The sequence below is a fragment of the Phoenix dactylifera genome, chromosome 7, assembly GCF_009389715.1.
Source record: "Phoenix dactylifera cultivar Barhee BC4 chromosome 7, palm_55x_up_171113_PBpolish2nd_filt_p, whole genome shotgun sequence".
Classification (NCBI taxonomy): domain Eukaryota; kingdom Viridiplantae; phylum Streptophyta; class Magnoliopsida; order Arecales; family Arecaceae; genus Phoenix; species Phoenix dactylifera.
Genome location: NC_052398.1, coordinates 9,607,863 through 9,628,236, shown reverse-complemented (window position 1 = coordinate 9,628,236; position 20,374 = coordinate 9,607,863). Strand labels below are relative to the sequence as shown.

The following is a 20,374-nucleotide window of genomic DNA, read 5'->3' as shown; positions in this document are numbered from 1 at the left end:
AAGCAGGTTTGGTAAATATAATATGATTTTGATTGTCAATATACTTTCTCGTCTCAATCTCCCCAGATGGAGTATCTAATCGAGGTGTGTCCAATAAAGAATGTTACTAGTGTATTCATTGAAACAAATTGGAGTATCTAATGTAGGCTTTCGAGGTTACGTATGATTAGGTCATGTATGTTCATCATGAATACATAGCAACATGAAAGTGCTCGCACTGAGAACTGCTTCAGACTCCCAGAACCCCAAAACCTGTTCTAACAAGGTTTGCATCTTAATATTGAGCATGCGACAACTTCGATAAATTTGCAGCAGTAACTTATATGTGAGCTAATATTAGTCAAAAAATGTATCCTAAAAGCATGCATTTGGACTACCAGACCAAAGGATTTTTTGAACTAGGAACTTGTTTGGATCAGGTTTAATGCATAATACGGACCATATTCATAAACTAAATCTAGTTTACTGGGCTGACAATACCTTGCAGGGTGTTTTCCCAAAATTCAACAAACATATTTCACCCAAGTCTAGGTAAATATTTCACCCAACTATCTAAACAAAAAGATAACAGTGCTGATGGTACTACGAAAGTTTAATTTGGCATTCAAACACACAGCAAATAAGCCAACTTTTTAATCTTTTTTTTTGTTCTTTTCCCTTTTTGCAACGTGCCCCAACTGTCTTTGCGTGACTGTTGTCAAGCCAAGACTCTTGGAGGTTGCAGTGCAGATTAAGTCATTAATTGAGGGGTTTGATTTTAATTTTTCACTAACTCCTTTCATTTCCCTTCGGAGACATGCATAACTGTAACAGACTACCCAAAATAAAGATCTGATGATTAGAATCAGAGCATAACATTACATCCATCACTGGATTATTTCAGAATAGATGATTGGATTCTCCAAAGATCCAAACCTTATGTTGAGCATGAACCTTTTCAACCAATGTGGACAATCGTAACAAGCCGGACTAGCATTGCATGGTCCTTGGTTATTTCATAAGTTGGGTAAAGTACAGAGACTGATACAACAACACAGGCACAGCCTGATGTCCAAGTTACACCGGCCGTTTCCAATGGATGGTAACCTTCAGGGAGAGATACTGTGGTTCTTCATAAATTCCCACTAATAAAACTTCTCAATTCCATTGAGGCCCTCATCATCATGGAAAGCAAATGGTTAAACACCAATACAGTAACAACTCAACAAGATACGTCGAGGTTTGTTTCCATTGTCTCACCTGACGGTGCTGTGCAGGGCTTTCACAATTCATCCTGTTATTGTGTTAGGACAGAGATTTAGTATTCCAAGTAAATTACTAATGCAACTAAGACAAGATGAAAACAATGATGAAAGAGTCATTCAAACTTACGTGATAATCATCCAGATAATCGTGGTGATAACGCTGCACAATAACATTTCGAGTTAGCAAATCATTAGGCTCTAGTAGTGCAGGTACTACATTCTACATTAAAATTAATATAAGGCTTCATTGGATTACCGCCTTTAATTAGTAGCTGTAAGAGCTAGAAGATTTGTTAGGCTCTGAGGATTCTTTATGAGATTTGATGTTTATGATAGAATTTAATAGGATCTAAATGTTAAAATCTTTGGATTATTACAGTTGAGTGAAGCAAAGAAATCAGAAAGAACAAAACATCTGACCTTTATGTATTATAATCTCTATCAGATGATGCTTAAGTCAGGAGTTTCTATGGGACACAAATCAAGCTGATCATTTTCCACAGTTCAGAATTTCATGCAATGCTTCCAGACTTTTTGGTTTCTCAAGTCCTGGGGGTTTATGTAGTTCATCACATCTTATTAGACTCCAGTCTGCAGTGGCATTTCAAGTTTTTGTAGATGAAGGTTGCTTCGACAAATTGGAATTTGACAGGCTATGATCCAAGGTTTAGTACATTAATTTAAACATTGTAATTAGAGATGAACTGCATTTCTACGAGCCATCCAAGACATGCATTCCTTTGTTTATCTGACTACTGAAAGGCTGATAATGTTCAAGAAACTCAACAATCTTTGGCGCACAGATGGGATATCCTATCAAAGATTAAGCTACCAAAAGGTAAACTTAGCATTCAATATTATCTTTGGAGTTGGCACATGGATCTGGAAAAAAACATCATTAAAAATTGAATGCTACTACAACACAGAAAGCTTGGTTGATGAGAAAAGAGATTCAAGATTTACCTTTCTATATCTATCCTTGTACCGCTTCCTTGTCTCGGTAACGTCGATCATATTCCTCTATCTCTTCTCCGCCGTTCACACTTCCTCCCTTGCTCGCTGAGCTTTCCTGTGGAAAGAGTCAAAATGGATCATGTTTTAGAAATGCCAAGGGCTTGTTGATAGAAATGCTTTGAGGTGCCAGTTTCGTGCATACGAAAAGTTGCTTGGACCCAGCACTGCTTGCCTGGCAACTTCATACTCAATAAACCCCTGCACTTAGTCCCGCCAGAGACACCAATCCCCCGGGCCATGTTGCAGAAGGAACTTATCATGTGCAAGAAACCAGCACCCATTGCATTACTCATTCACGAAGGAAGAGATATAAGGGAAAATTTTGAAGGAACTAGGTTGCTCTTTAATACATACCTTCTTCCTCTCTAGCTTTCCTTTCTTTCTCTGCTTCCTCAAAGGCTTCTTTCTCAGCCTAAAATTTTAAGCAAATATTGTAGCATTATTAAAAAGGCGAACTCTGAGGACAACTTACAGCAACAGTGAAAAGGTTTGCATACCCACCTCTTTATTTTTTGCCCAAGTTTCTTTCCCACAACCTTTTTCGCATACTCCGGGTCATCGCATACCAAAATGGTTGTCAAAAACTGAACCAGCCTTGACCTGTACTTCAAATCATTTTGTTATAGTTTGTATCATTTGAATTCAACGTCAAGTTAAAAAACATTAGTGGCAAATTATAGATCAGTCTGTAGTAAAAATAATTAGGCAAGAATGCTGCACCAATTTACCTGCCATACTTCAATGGCCACATATCTTATAGGCTTCAGCACATAGAGATCTGGATCATCTTCAAATTCCTGACAAAGAAGGAAAAACTGAAGCTGAATTGATGGATTTATATAGATAACTAGAACTTGGAAATAATTCCTAAAAGGAACAGTACGATGGGCACAAGTGTCCATACATTTAGATAGGAACTGAATTTGTCTGTGTTGAAGATTGGTTGTTCAAGTAGGAAAGAAGATAAAAGAAACAGCAGAGGAAATAAACCAAAGACAACCCACCACTTGGCATTTACATGGGTACCAAAGATTTTACATGAGCTCTATCAAGGTCGACATAAGATGAATAGGTGCCCACAACTCAAACTAAACAAATGCAGTAGAATCTTTTGAGATGAAGAAACATGCATCAATTTATTTGGCCCCTCTTTTTATAAACTGCATAAAAGAATTGATAAGTGAAAGTACATGGCAAATTTTGTAGAAATTTTATTACGAGTAAACATTATATCTCCTCTTGTTTCTTTCAACAAGAAACAATAAATAGGTAGTGGGATCTGGACATATTCAGCTGGAAGACTACATTATTATCTTGAAATTTCAGATATAAAAATTGTGATATCTGAAATATATCCTAGGTCAGGTTTCCCAAAAGCACACCAAATTTGGCATCAAAGTAGTTTCTGAAGATTTTTCACAGTAAATGCAAATACTAATAACACAGGATGACAAGTTTCAGCCACATCAGCATGTTGCAACATAGGAATCCAGGAAGTTACTGAATCAGAACATCTCAGTAATGCATGGAATGAGGTTCCTTTTAAACTTAAAATATGGAGAGAACTAGAGAGATCCATTTCGATGATGGTTGCCTAAAAGATCAATGGAAGTTCACAATAATGTTAAATATGAAATCTCTCTCTCTCTCTCTCACCTATGCTTATGTTAATTAACCACCCAATTCCCGTCACACAAGCAAGAATAGCCAAATAAACTTCTTGAACAACCAGGGCAACAAGCTGTCAGACCTTGACAACCCAGAGCAGCAAAATTGGTGGTTTTAGAAAGACTGGTACAATAACTTGATGATTTTGAAAGGCAAGACTGTGTTCCCTGAATTCAGCATAATTCACAAGTTATGGACATTAACCTGCAGTGCTTGCAAAGCAAACGTACACCAGCCTTCATGAAAATGCTAGATGATCCTTGATTGGTGTGCATAGGTTCTAGCAAGAAAGTAGGGTAAACTCAAAAGCTCATAGGATCTGTAGGAAGATGAATCATGAAGTCTTCTCTTGCCTGAAGTTGCTGTTTTTGGACAAGCTTCAAATTGTCGAACAGAACAGAAAGTACAACTTGTTTCAGTGGACAAGTAAAAGACTTGTGCATAATGAGACCAGAAAAGAATAAAGCACACGATTTTAATGGTTTGGAGAGACAGCCACATTGGATGGCAATCTCCTTCTTATGGTTTACCAGCAATCACCATCTTGTACTTATCATGTACCAACATATACAACATGGTAGATGAATTCTGAATAGATGTATCTGTTAGGGTTTCCCAGTGCCCTAGGGCGCAGCGGAAGATACGGGATTAATAAATTTTCTTATAAACCCATTATATGAAACCCTAATAAGCCAAGATCACCTTAATAGTATAACCAAATAATGTAGAAAATATAATCTTGGTATAGAAGAATACCTATCACGCTATATCCAATATGTCTGAAGATGTCCTAAGGTGCCCAAATGTTCACCCTCCGATGTTGATTCCACACAGGAATGGGTTCAAGACTCTAGCTCCACCAAAACTTGGATTCTAATTGTTCAATCCTTCCCAAAGGATTTAATTGGCTGGATTTTTCTTCACTTCCTTCTTTCTTTCTACCTCTAAAACATTCACTAGCCTTTTTGTCCTAAAGAAGACCCTCTTGTCTTGGGTTAGGACAAAAGAGAGAGACTTGTAAGAAAGAAGGGATAAGGGAGAGAGAAGGAGAGGCTTTTTCTTGGATGATCTTTAGAACCCCAAGGCACCTCCTATTTATAAGAGATGGAGGGATGCATCATAAAGGGATGCATCCCATCCACACACTCATCATGATGAGGCATGTGCCAAGAGATGCATCCCATCATGATGGGTGCTAAGGAGAAGGGTGTATCAACTTCTTTCTCACATCTCCCTCTTAAATCCTGATGATCCAAGGGCCCAAATGCAGTGAACCAAAGCCAATGGTCCAGATCTAGGTGCCATCTAATGGTCCAGATCAAGACATCATCATCCAGGGTGCCATCCAATGGTCCAGAAGTAAGATTGCCATCACCGATGGTCCAGATTCAGGGCGCTGAGCAACGGTCCCAGATCTTTCATCCAGAGAGCCATCCAGTGGTCCAGATTCAGGCGCTGAGCAACGGTCCCAGATCTTTCATCCAGAGAGCCATCCAGTGGTCCAGATTCAGGCGCTAACCAGTGGACCCAGATCCTTCATCCAGGAAGCCATCCAATGGTCCAGATGAAGGCGCCAACCAGTGGACCAGATCCTTCATCCAGGAAGCGATCCAATGGTCCAGAAGTGAAGGCCCTATCAAATCCAATCCAATTGGGTTTAACCAACTTAAAGAAAACATTAAACCTAATCAAATCAGGTCTAATTAAAGCCAAATGGGTTTCAACTCTTGGCTAACCCATATTAGGTCATGATCTAATCATATTAGATCAACCAAATCTAAGAATCATATTCGAATTTAATTTGAATCAGGAGCTAGGGTTTGCAACACGTGCTAGCATGTTCATCTTGCAAACATGATCTAATCCAATTAGACCCTTGATCAAATTCCCTTGTGTGTGACCCATTGGGTTCCTTATCTTAGCCAGCAGTAGGTGCAGGTGCAAGTTGACCTAACCTGATTAGAATACCTCTAATTCCAATTTAGGTTCAATTTAGTGCTAAACCTGACTTAGCAATCAGAACCTTTCTGATGCTTTGATCTAATCAAACTCTTTGATCCGATCAACCCACAAGACATGATTGACGTCTAGTAACGTATCATGTCTACCCGGAAGATGAGGAATGTATTGGACAAATCCAAACATACCCTTCAGTGAAAAGTTACTGTGCAATTCAATCCCTCAGTCATACTACATCCTGAATAAGTGCTCGAGTATGGATCAATATCAAACTCAATCACTTATTCATGTCTCTCTCAATCTTTTATATGATAATTCAAACAATGAAACATTAGAAACTCTTTCTAATATTCATTTTGCTTTGATCAAAGGCTTCGTGAATCATCATAAGATTAGAGTAAGTAGGATGTTACCTTCTCTTACTAGAAGTGACTGATTCCTTGTTGACCTACTCACAACCTTCGTACAAAATCCACCATATCCAGAATACCCCGTACACAACGCAATGTCGTGAATGAGGGTAAACCAAAATATAGCTTCAAGTGCACAAGGTACCATGGTGATCTCAGGTCTAAGGATCACTTGCACAACTCCACTATGAGAACCATCTTTTGATAATTAAGTAAGAATCCATAAGATGTTCTCATGGCTGGTCATTTCAGTGAACTCATTCCTCTAATGAGCACCCACATCTTTGTATTAGTGTCTCACACAAGTGATTGTGAGATCAATCACCCTCTACATTGAGCATACATAAGATGTGCCAGTCTTTCCGGTAATATTGATCCCCGACTCAATATACCAATTTGACTGAGAATATTCTAAATTAGGATTTAGGTCTCACTGGTATGATCTCATCATAACCCTAAAACCAATGTCCTAATTTATGGGGTTCATCATCCAATAATAAAATAGATAAGCAGCAAATGATGAAACACAATGCCTTTATTGATATATATCGAGTGTCAAAGTACATGATTTGGAGGATTACAAAGAGAAACCCATCAAATGATTGGCTTATAGGGCATCTACTCTTTCAATCTCCCACTTGCACTAAGGCCAATCGCCCTTATATTTAAACCCCATACAATCGAGGTGACGATTGAATTGCTGCTGTGGTAGAGCTTTAGTAAATGGGTCTGCTATATTGTTCTTTGTGTCTACTCGTTCAATCTTGACGTCTTGTCTTTCGATTATCTCTCGAACAAGGTGGAAGCGTCTCAAAATGTGCTTGGATCTATGATGAGACCTTGGTTCCTTAGCCTGTGCAACTGCTCCAGTGTTATCGCAATAAACTGGGACTGGTCCGGCAATCTCAGGAACTACACCCAGCTCTGTGATGAACTTCTTCATCCAGACTGCTTCCTTAGCAGCTTCACTAACAGCTATGTATTCTGCCTCAGTAGTTGAGTCAGCTACAGTTTGCTGTTTGGAACTTTTCCAACTCACAGCTCCACCATTCAAAGTGAAGATATATCCAGAGATTGACTTGCTATCATCTGGATCAGATTGAAAGCTAGAATCTGAATAGCCTTCTAGTTTCAATTCTGATCCTCCATAAATCAGAAAAACATCTCTAGTCCTTCTCAAGTATTTGAGAATGCTTTTCACAATTTTCCAATGATCCTCCCCGGGATCTGCCTGAAATCTACTTACCATACCTAAGGCATAAGCTACATCAGGCCTAGTACATAACATAGCATACATGATCGACCCTACTGCCGAAGCATAGGGAATAGAACTCATTCTATTCCTCTCTTCAGATGTCTTAGGAGACATCTTCCTAGAGAGTTGTATGCCATGTCCTATGGGTAAGAAACCTTTCTTACTTCCATCCATGTTGAACCTCTTCAGCACATTATCAATGTACCTAGACTGGGACAAACCTAGCATCCTTTTAGATCTATCTCTATAGATCCTTATACCAAGTATATAGGATGCTTCACCCAAGTCTTTCATGGAAAATTTCTTTGATAACCAAGTCTTGACCGATTGCATCATTGGAACATCATTTCCAATGACCAATATATCGTCCACATATAATATCAAGAAGACAATAGCACTCCCACTAGTCTTCTTGTACACACAAGGTTCATCTATATTTTTAATGAAGCCAAACTCTTTGACTATCATATCAAAATGGATGTTCCAACTCCTAGATGCCTGCTTTAATCCATAAATGGATTTCTTAAAGCCTACATACTTGATTTGCTCTCCCTTTTGAGACAAATCCCTCTGGCTGTGTCATATAAACCTCTTCCTCAAGGTGACCATTAAGAAAGGCGGTTTTGACATCCATCTGCCATATCTCATAATCATAGTATGCAGCTATAGCAAGGATAATCCGAATAGATTTGAGCATAGCTACTGGCGAAAAAGTTTCATCATAATCAATGCCTTGTTTTTTGCCTGAAACCTTTTGCCACTAGCCTGGCCTTGTAGGTTTCTACTTGGCCATCAGCTCCTATCTTCTTCTTGTATACCCATTTGCACCCTATTGGAATCACTCCCTCAGGTGCATCAACCAAAGTCCACACTTGGTTTGTATACATAGAATCTATCTCGGATTTTCATGGCGTCCAACCATTTGTCAGAGTCCCTACTCTTGACAGCTTCCGAATAGGTCAGAGGGTCATCATTATCAACGATGTAGGCTTCATCATTCTCAATGATAAATCCATACCTCTCAGGTGCATTTCGCACTCTTTCTGACCTTCGAAAAGGAGTAGTGTGTAGTGGCTGTACCTCTTCCATGGGTACATCTGGTTGAGGATTATTATGTGTCTCACCTTGTAGGTCTTGAACTTCATCAAGTTCAATTCTTCTATCCTTGCCTTTTTCTAAGAAAAACTCTTTTTCCAAGAAAGTGGCATGCCTAGCAACAAATACCTTTTGTTCGGTAGGATCATAGAAGATATATCCTAAACTGTCTTTAGGATAACCTACAAATATACATTTGTCCGATCTAGCACTTAGCTTATGTCCAAAATTTCTTTTGACATAAGCATGACAACCCCATATCTTAAGATACTTAAGATTAGGTTTCTTTCCTTTCCATATCTCATATGGAGTGCTAGATACAGACTTAGATGGTACTCTATTTAATACTAATGCAGCAGTTTCTAGGGCATGTCCCCAGAAGGAAATTGGAAGATTTGTGAAGCACATCATGGACCGTACCATATCTAATAAGGTACGATTCCTTCTTTCAGCTACACCATTTAATTGTGGCGTATATGGAGGTGTCCATTCAGAGAGTATACCCTTTAATTTAAGATAGTCTAAAAATTCACTAGAAAGGTATTCTCCTCCTCGATCAGATCGAAGGATTTAATACACTTTCCAGTTTGTTTTTCGACCATACTTTGATACTCTTTAAATTTATCAAAGGCTTCGGATTTATGTTTCATTAGATACACAAAACCGAACCTTGATAAGTCATCAGTAAATGTGATGAAGTAAGAGTATCCATCTCTAGCTTGAGTTGACATAGGACCGCACACATCAGTGTGTACGAGTTCTAACAACTCACTTGCCCTTTCTCCATGTCCCGAGAATGGAGACTTGGTCATTTTACCCATAAGACAAGATTCACAAGTTCCTAATGATTCAAAATCATAAGGGTCAAAGAATTTATCTTTATACAACTTATGTAACCTTGTCTCACTAATATGACCTAATCGGTAATGCCAGAGGAGGGTATTATTAATATTTTCTCTTTTTCTTTTATTATCTTTGCCAATATGAAACATAACATTATTAAGACATAATACTAAAAGACCATTTTCCATAGTGCCATGACAATAATACTCATTAGATAAAGAAATAGAGCAACCATTGCTCTTTCCATTTATTTCGAATCCTTTCTTAAGCAACAAAGGAATTGAAATTACATTTCTAATGATTTTTGGCATAAAATAACAGTCTTCTAGCTTCAAGAACTTTCCGGAGGGTAGCTCCAGTATGTAGGTGCCAACAGCTTCAGCCTGGATGGATTCTCCTCCAGCGCCATATAGCTCGAAGTCACCTTTCTTCAGACTTCTAATTTTCTGCAGTCCATACAAAGATTTGCATATGTGAGAACCACAACCGGTATCCAATACCCATGAATTAGAATCAGAAGAACTTAATGTCATATTGGCATGTAATAAAAACATACCTTTTGATGCAACACTTGCATCAGGCTTCACACTTGCAAGAAAGCTCTTGCAGTTCCTTTTCCAATGCCCCGTCTTGCCACAGTGGAAACAGGTACCGGGTCCAGAGATTTTCTTTCCCTTCTTCTTTTTGATGCGACTCTTAGGGTTTAGTTTTTTCTTTGAACCCTTGTTGCCCGACTTCTTCTTTGAGCTCTCACCAACAAGAAGGATCGGACCCTTGTCCTTCTTGATGTGAGACTCTGCTGTTTTCAGCATATTTAGAAGCTCAGGCAGGGAGGAATTCAGTTTGTTCATGTGATAATTCACGACAAACTGCGAGAATGAGTCGGATAGTGATTGCAGGATCAAATCCTGACTGAGCTCACTGTCCATAGCAAAACCAAGTTGACTTAATCGAGTGATTAAGTCTATAACCTTTAAACAGTGGTCTTGCACAGACGATCCCTCGATCATTCTAGCACGGAACAACTGTTTAGATATCTCATATCTAGCAGTTCTGCTCTGCTCACCATATAACTCCTTTAAGTTAAGGAGTATGGAGTGAGTATCCATGCTATCATGCTGCCTCTGCAATTCATTATTCATAGAAGCAAGCATGATACATTTGACAGTCAAACTATCATTTTTCCACATACGATATGTGGCCAATTCCTCCTCAGTTGCATCTTCCCCTGCTGACCCTAGGTCAGGGGTTTCAAGAATGTAGGAAAGTTTTTCTTGTGTGAGAACAATCTTTAAATTTCTCAACCAATCCACATAGTTGGGACCAGTCAATTTGTTTGTATCTAAGATACCTCTAAGTGAGAGTGAAGATGCCATTTTTGCAGAATTAATCTATAATTACAAAGAACACTAATATAAGCAGACCAATCATGATGACATGTATTCAATCAGACAAGGACTTCTATCTAATTGTTACTCCCACTATTTTTATCGAATGTCATAACCCTCAAATATGATGAACGAGAAATACTAATTTTCTTAGTGGGGTTGAGATCCAAATTCCTTATAAAAGACCTTGTGGGAATCACAACAAGCCCTTATAAGTTCAAAGGTAGGAAACTCTTTCCAATTGTATCCCATGCAATTCCCAACTTTATTCTGTCCTCTAGCACACATATAGTCTTGTGGGAATCACAACAAACTATTGTGTCTAGTTAAGTCAAACCCTTCATTTTATACAGTCATATTTGAATAATGCTGCCCTTGTGGGAATCACAACAAGGCAGCATATTAAAATATGCCATATGCATCATATGCACCAAGATATTACAATATCAATCCCTAATACTAGCCTTGTGGGAATCACAACAAGCTAGCGTAGATATTGACATAATAATATCTAAGCATGAAGGAAGGACCTTTATAGTGTTATATCAGCAATTAGCTTTTCCATGGAGGTCAATCAAATAGTTGGCTAGATAAGCAGATGGGAGGCTCTCCTTACTTAGTAAGGTCCTAATTAAATAACCACCTGTAGCCTCTTTCCTAGACACCAACTTAGTCAATTGATTCAGAATGGCTCAGCTTAAAGCAATTAACACTACGACTTAATTATGAATTTAGTGAGGGCTTTCAAATAGTAGTATCTTACTAACATTAAGCTCAACCATAAAGGACAATCAAATAATTGGCCAGAAAAGCAGGTGGGAGGCACCCCTCACTCAGAGAGTGAGGTCCTAATTAAGTAACCACCTGTGGCTTCCTTCCTAGACACCAACTGAGTCGATTGTTCCAGAATGGGTCAGCCCAAAGTTTTCATACTACTATATTGGTCTCATTGCATATTCTATAATTTAGTACTAGCAATTATACTGTGCTACAACATGAATATAACACTATCTCATAGCATAAACTAATCATGCATACAAACAACCTAGCTATCTCATAGCATCAAGATAATAGCATGTATTATCATTTGGTTAAACTGATTAAGGGTGGCTCTGATACCACTGTTAGGGTTTCCCAGTGCCCTAGGGCGCAGCGGAAGATACGGGATTATAAAATTTTCTTATAAAACCCATTATATGAAACCCTAATAAGCCAAGATCACCTTAATAGTATAACCAAATAATGTAGAAAATATAATCTTGGTATAGAAGAATACCTATCACGCTATATCCAATATGTCTGAAGATGTCCTAAGGTGCCCAAATGTTCACCCTCCGATGTTGATCCACACAGGAATGGGTTCAAGACTCTAGCTCCACCAAAACTTGATTCTAATTGTTCAATCCTTCCAAAGGATTTAATTGGCTGATTTTCCTTCACTTCCTTCTTTCTTTCTACCTCTAAAACATTCACTAGCCTTTTTGTCCTAAAGAAGACCCTCTTGTCTTGGGTTAGGACAAAAGAGAGAGACTTGTAAGAAAGAAGGGATAAGGGAGAGAGAAGGAGAGGCTTTTTCTTGGATGATCTTTAGAACCCCAAGGCACCTCCTATTTATAAGAGATGGAGGGATGCATCATAAAGGGATGCATCCCATCCACACACCTCATCATGATGAGGCATGTGCCAAGAGATGCATCCCATCATGATGGGGTGCTAAGGAGAAGGGTGTATCAACTTCTTTCTCACATCTCCCTCTTAAATCCTGATGATCCAAGGGCCCAAATGCAGTGAACCAAAGCCAATGGTCCAGATCTAGGTGCCATCTAATGGTCCAGATCAAGACATCATCATCCAGGGTGCCATCCAATGGTCCAGAAGTAAGATGCCATCACCGATGGTCCAGATTCAGGCGCTGAGCAACGGTCCAGATCTTTCATCCAGAGAGCCATCCAGTGGTCCAGATTCAGGCGCTGAGCAACGGTCCAGATCTTTCATCCAGAGAGCCATCCAGTGGTCCAGATTCAGGCGCTAACCAGTGGACCAGATCCTTCATCCAGGAAGCCATCCAATGGTCCAGATGAAGGCGCCAACCAGTGGACCAGATCCTTCATCCAGGAAGCGATCCAATGGTCCAGAAGTGAAGGCCCTATCAAACCCAATCCAATTGGGTTTAACCAACTTAAAGAAAACATTAAACCTAATCAAATCAGGTCTAATTAAAGCCAAATGGGTTTCAACTCTTGGCTAACCCATATTAGGTCATGATCTAATCATATTAGATCAACCAAATCTAAGAATCATATTCGAATTTAATTTGAATCAGGAGCTAGGGTTTGCAACACGTGCTAGCATGTTCATCTTGCAAACATGATCTAATCCAATTAGACCCTTGATCAATTCCCTTGTGTGTGACCCATTGGGTTCCTTATCTTAGCCAGCAGTAGGTGCAGGTGCAAGTTGACCTAACCTGATTAGAATACCTCTAATCCAATTTAGGTTCAATTTAGTGCTAAACCTGACTTAGCAATCAGAACCTTTCTGATGCTTTGATCTAATCAAACTCTTTGATCCGATCAACCCACAAGACATGATTGACGTCTAGCAACGTATCATGTCTACCCGGAAGATGAGGAATGTATTGGACAAATCCAAACATACCCTTCAGTGAAAAGTTACTGTGCAATTCAATCCCTCAGTCATACTACATCCTGAATAAGTGCTCGAGTATGGATCAATATCAAACTCAATCACTTATTCATGTCTCTCTCAATCTTTTATATGATAATTCAAACAATGAAACATTAGAAACTCTTTCTAATATTCATTTTGCTTTGATCAAAGGCTTCGTGAATCATCATAAGATTAGAGTAAGTAGGATGTTACCTTCTCTTACTAGAAGTGACTGATTCCTTGTTGACCTACTCACAACCTTCGTACAAAATTCACCATATCCAGAATACCCCGTACACAACGCAATGTCGTGAATGAGGGTAAACCAAAATATAGCTTCAAGTGCACAAGGTACCATGGTGATCTCAGGTCTAAGGATCACTTGCACAACTCCCACTATGAGAACCATCTTTTGATAATTAAGTAAGAATCCATAAGATGTTCTCATGGCTGGTCATTTCAGTGAACTCATTCCTCTAATGAGCACCCACATCTTTGTATTAGTGTCTCACACAAGTGATTGTGAGATCAATCACCCTCTACATTGAGCATACATAAGATGTGCCAGTCTTTCCGGTAATATTGATCCCCGACTCAATATACCAATTTGACTGAGAATATTCTAAATTAGGATTTTAGGATTTTAGGTCTCACTGGTATGATCTCATCATAACCCTAAAACCAATGTCCTAATTTATGGGGTTCATCATCCAATAATAAAATAGATAAGCAGCAAATGATGAAACACAATGCCTTTATTGATATATATCGAGTGTCAAAGTACATGATTTGGAGGATTACAAAGAGAAACCCATCAAATGATTGGCTTATAGGGCATCTACTCTTTCAATCAGACTGCTAAGTAGACTTTGACCAAGGATTTCATGGCTAGTTTAACACTTAGAATGGTCAAGGAGATGTACAGGTTAAGCTTGATACGGAGAGAATTTAAAAGACGAGCCATTAACCAAAGGTTCATACCAAAATCAACTACTTCGGTAGTTAATTCTACAACAAATGCTTCCTGGAAATGGGTTCTACATGATTTCAATGTAGATAAACAAAACATCTATCGATGAGTTTTGATATAAAGAGCAACACATGTTGTGGCAGAAAGGGATGTTATCAGGATAACAAAGAAGAAAAGCATATCCAAAGGTGACAACACATGTTCCCCTCCCATACATTGACTGCTCATTAACTTCCTCCCATGCAGCTACGTTACACAAGGAAAATTGCTTGGTGCATCCAAACAAGACCTTGAACTTAAAACTTTCTTACACAACATCTTCTGCTACTATTGTGTGGCATGAACACATATGCGCAAGCGCATGCACAAGAGAGAGAGAGACTTGAAACCAAAGAATGAAAACAAACCATAACAAGTAGAAGCTATTCTAGTTCTCTGTGGATATGTTTAAGCACAGAAAGAATACAGATAGAATAGAAGGTCCAAATTCTTGTAAAACTTCATCATTAACATCTGGTTTTGAAGTGATTCAGATATACCACTAAATTTTCAATATTAGTTCTTTAATTTTGTGATAATTTTGCCAACAAGTTGCACCAACTAAAATCCTCTTGTTGCAAAAATAAAACCCCGCATTTGAACATTTCACTTGAATACCACTATCAAGTAACATAGAATGTCAGACTGACACAAAGGAATATGAATGCAGTTAGTGAAACTGTCAAGATATGCACAGATAAGCTCTAAAGCTCCAGAACATATTGGAATATCACATATACCAAGGTTTTCTTATTAGAATTTTTTTCTTTCCATTTCACAATGATTAAGAAAATGAATCTGATCTAGTGCTTGACTTACCTGGGTTATCAATCCATGGTACCTTCCATTTCCCCTTATAGTTTGGGTTCTTGATCCTCTGTAATTTCATAATATATATTAGAGATGCAAAACATACTACTGCAGTCAATTGAGAAACATGAGATTCCAGTCACTAAAACTAGATATACTTGAGTAAACAAACCTTGGGTTTCCATGGGCCTTTATATGCTGGATTTGGTATCTTTGGTGGCCTCCATATACCATCTTCATCATCCTCCCATGTATCAGGCTGGTTGGCAAGTAATATAATTATTCAATCTCACTAACCAGAAAACACATTTTTCTTTGGAAATAACAAAAAAGGAGTGATGTCACATATATCACTTTGTAGATCAAGCTAAATGCTTGCAAGAATCTCATCCATTAAAGGAGTTATTATAGCATGTGCCCGAGTGCCTATCTTAGATTAACAAAGTCAACGAGCATACCTTTTTAGCTTTTGGATCAGGAATCTCTTTTGGAATTGAATCATATCCCTGCAAGGATTAGATAAAAAGTAAGAAAAAGAATGAGCACGCCCAGAAGGGAAAATATTTCTGAGAGTTCGCATTGCTGGAAACCTCTGGTTTAACATCATCAGGATCATCAATGTACTCCCTATCGTCCCAGTCTTTAGGCTGTAGCATTAAAAAAAAAACAGGATATTAGAAGGGTTTATCATAATGCCATAGATTGTAAAGTTTCTTATTAGTAACTTGATAGTATGTGATAATAAAGCAAGCTTCAACCTTTTTAGCATTGACAGCTTTAATCTTTCGAGGTGGAAGAATATCCCAGTCGGTATACATGCTTCCAGATTCTCTCTCTCGGTTATCAATAAGAAGACTGTATGAGGCATCAGGCCTAAGAATAAACGTGTATACGTGTGTTAACTTGTCTGTCTCACATTGTAAATCTTTCTTTATAGGATAATTCTGTCCCTGGTAGGAAAGGATAAGATGGAGCTTCTTTGTTTGTGTGCCACAAATATCAGGCCCGAACATTAAACTGCACAAAAATTGGAAGCAATCAAGAGGCTGAATATTGTGAAACTGGAGAGAAGCAAATAATTAAGCATGACACATTAGAAAATGACAGTTTATTCGAACTGGAATAAAATTTTAATCTTCATTAGAGAGCCCTGTCCTTAGAGTTTTAAGTCTAACCCATTGAAGTCGGAAGCTTTCACAAGAGAGCACTTGCCATCAGAAAACCTACCAGCCTAGCATCAACTGACTACAAGATGACACAGATTTCCTAGGCAATCAATTTTTCACAAGAGAGCACTTGCCATCAGAAAACCTAGAAGACCAGCTAGAAGTAAGAAAAGCCATCTTATTAACTTTGCATTTTAACTTTATGCAACCAAGGAGCAACCCTTCAAGATTCCCCTCGGCATGATATGAGGATAGAGAGAGAAAATTGGGCAAGATTATATATAATCGAAGTGCATTTATTTATCACTAAAGCAAAAATTATAATTCAAAGGGCCACAACAAAACATAATTCTCATAATAGTTGGACTTGGATATTGCTGCATAAAGCACTAATTATGGTAGACAGATAGTGCACCAAGGAAACTTGCCAGCTCTAAAATTCACTTAGTTCTGTTTACATGCGAATACAATACACACTCCATATACTTAGTTTAAGTGAACCTAAGTAATGAGATCCCAAATTAACTTCACAATAAGAAATTGGATATATGAACATTTATAGAAATGAGACAACAATAACCATATGGGGCATGCGTCCTTCAAGGCATCACAAATTTCAATTGGCAATGGTATAATAGATGATAAGAAGGCTTATGGTTATTCTGTGATGGCACAAAAGTCTCTTAAGGACGGAAATTTATGATCCAAAGCAAATATAAGAATAAGTAAAAATAGCTAAAGATAGTCCCATGTATTTCAAAGCATTGGAAAATCCAAAGAAGTATAAGGTATATCACACATTTGAAGAAATTATATAACTAACCTGTAAGGAGTATCACCACCAAATTTCTTCTGATTGACATAGCCGGAGAGAAGCTTGATGTAGCCACCGCCACATTCAATGTCCTGCTCAAATTTTATAGAATACTGGACCACCAGTGTTCTGTTCTTATTACTGAATTCTGGAATCTTTGCAGATATTGCAAAGTGCTTGGCATCCGGGTATGTCTGTATACCTGAATTGACCAAGAGCAGAAAATGCATAAGGTCAGATCGACTATATAACTCCTACAAAAGAACTAGCAAGTTCATTCAAATCAGCTTCTGCTCAACATTTCCAAAACATATTCGACACCCTCTCTGGGGTTTGCCAAAATCTATTGTTAAAATCCTCTTCATAATAACACCAATAAGTTAAGTATTAAGATTCAAAGGACAAAAACAGGAAACAAAAAATACATGCCTTTGTCATCTGGATCTCCGGACCATTTTCCCGCCGTATGTTTAAAAGAACCAGCTTTTCCTTCACTCCTCTTCCAGTCTGATTTTACCCAATGGCTCTCCCAGCCATCTTTTCGGTAACCATATACAAAGGCAACATTTCAAGTTAGCCAGTTAAATTAGAGACAGACAGATGATATAAATCATTACCAAGAGATGATAAAAATGGGAAAGAAGATAAAGTTGGCATTCTTATGCAATCATCAAACATGTACAGCATCAGTATTCAGCCATGACTTTATATACAAAACCACCTGACACAATTACCGTCAAGTTTTGCTTCTTTGGGTGTTTCTTTGGGCACATCTCAACTGAATTCTTGACCCAAATCTTTCACCTAATATCTAAGCTTTTCAAGGTCATCAGCTCCTAATTTTAGTTCTTGTAGGAGGCTCTCTAAGGAACAAAATCGCCAGCCCCCTAAACTAGAAAGAAGGGCGACCCGGTCCTCCACAAGTTGTAAAGGCCAAGTTTTTGATCAACCGAAGGCGTAAAATGAATGGTACGGAGGTAGCAAAATTTCCGGGGAAGAGAGAAGTGCTCTCTGAACTCGCTCAGATGAACGATTAGAACAAACACAAGATCTAATAAAGATCCATCAGCAGTGAAGAGAGAGGGCCAAAACCATCCAACAGTAGGAGTTAGGCGAACTGGAACTCGAACTTGAACAAGAACTAGAAGATGCACTTGAGCAGTAAAGAAGCAGTCAAAGGAATAGGAAAAGGTCTTTTTGAGTATGCTTGCAATTAGCTTTAAGAATAGGATTTCCTACTCTAAAACTGGCTGTCAACCGGACATCAACCATTCGGTTTTTCCCAACCGAGTGTTGGTTCTGGCTTATGCAATACTCATTCACGTATCCCGTCCATTTTATTGACAATCGACATTTTATATTAGCTTCAGAATGGATCAAAACATACAATAAATAGGAATATAAGACCAACAAATAGTTAAATACTTGATATCTAATCCAGTTTAGATCGAACAAAATCCATCCAATAAAAAGCTATTTCACAAACAACAACCAAAGGAGAAAAAGGAAAACGGGGAAATTTTAAAAAAAATCTTGGTTTCCAATTTGGACTCTGTGGGCCTCTACCTGTAATTGAACTAGCCGAAAGAGATTTTCGGAAACAATCAGGGTGGGAAGAAAAACCATCACTTAACTAGGAAACTGTGAATGCCTAATTTGGAATCATCAGAAATCAGTCTAAATAAAGAAATCAGCAGTTACTTGTCGATTTAGCAAAAAAAAAACAATACAAAACAAAAAAAGCACCTGATGGTGGAGATTGAAGAAAGAAGAACCTAAGAAATTAAATCATTTTCGGGGAAATAATTCTTCTTACGAGCTGAGGTTTAAATGAAACATCCTAGTTTTATGTCACGGAAAGATCGGGGGGAAAACAGCGATAAGTGCATCAAGGAATCAGCTTAAGAACGGATAAATATGTGTAAAAATTAGAATAGATTGCGGAATTGGGAGATACCATCGAATCGCTCTTCGAAGAAGATCTCAGCAGTAGAAAGCTGGAGCAGGAGTGCGAGAGAGAGGAAGAGGATGAAGTGAAGGCGGAGGTGGAGTGGAGGAGAAAGCGCTCGTTCGGCCATCCCCGCCGGTCGCCGTGGAAAGAGCGGAGCCGGAGTGGACCATTTATAGAAACTCCCTCTTAACAAACGCCCCTGTAAGAGGGGTTTAATTGCAGTTGTCCCCCTCCTGGCTTTTCACCTGGCAGATTGTACGTTGAAATGAGGTTGTTACGTGGAATAATCAGCCTATATTTTTTTTTATCATAATCATTATCTAGAAAGAATAGTATTTTATAATAAATTAATTAGGCTTGTAATTATAGTTATTATTATATATTGTTAATAAAATTGCATTGATTCTCGCTATGGATGAAAAGCTTTAATCCTCAGATAAATATAGAATTTTAACATAACATGAATATATTTTCAGTTATTTATATTTTAGCATTATATAAATTTCAATATAAATCATTCTATATATTTTGATTTGAATAACATAATTTTTTATTTATGACTTTCTAGGCATTAACATCTGATGCACAAATTCTAAAAGATATATTATATTTATAAAAAACTTTAACAATAAATTCTAATATGCAAGGATGAAGTTAATAAATTGCTCAACCCTCATTCATTTGCATTTTTATTTTTTGCTTCAATATAATGCTCAAAGCTAAGAATATTGATACAATAAAGTAAAACTTAGTGCTTGTATATTTTTCATACTCAATAACATAGGTTAGAGTGTCATTCTTATTCGGATTTTAATTAGATTTCTTTTAATCTTTTTTTTGCACAATAAAAAAAATGTAGCCTATGGCAATATTTGTTAGATATAGTTTTGATTGTTAGTGTTTAATAAGTACCGATCTTAGTCATAATATTTCTTCTACAAATTAGAAGAACTCCATGGCATTTCGGTAGTTCTCTGGAACGAGATGGGTGTTATGTTTCCGGTGATAAAACGAGTCTCCGGTCTCAGACCAGGGACTCCGGGACCCACCACCCAGGGACGACTTCCAAGTTCCAAGT

The 20,374-nt window shown here is 38.0% G+C and overlaps 1 protein-coding gene across 1 annotated transcript; it reads right to left on the bottom strand.

Moving 5' to 3' along the window:
* Nucleotides 1-852: 852 nt before the first annotated feature.
* On the bottom strand, nt 853-19,476 carry LOC103707753 (calreticulin-3-like). The gene is given in 16 exon segments (XM_039128225.1): nt 853-1,273; nt 1,372-1,404; nt 2,208-2,311; nt 2,613-2,670; nt 2,760-2,786; nt 2,789-2,830; nt 2,832-2,858; nt 2,987-3,054; nt 15,375-15,432; nt 15,538-15,624; nt 15,824-15,871; nt 15,956-16,012; nt 16,124-16,382; nt 17,355-17,547; nt 17,775-17,882; nt 19,303-19,476. Coding segments are annotated over 14 exon segments (1,182 nt in total). The 5' UTR covers nt 19,424-19,476; the 3' UTR covers nt 853-1,273; nt 1,372-1,404; nt 2,208-2,282.
* Nucleotides 19,477-20,374: the final 898 nt, after the last annotated feature.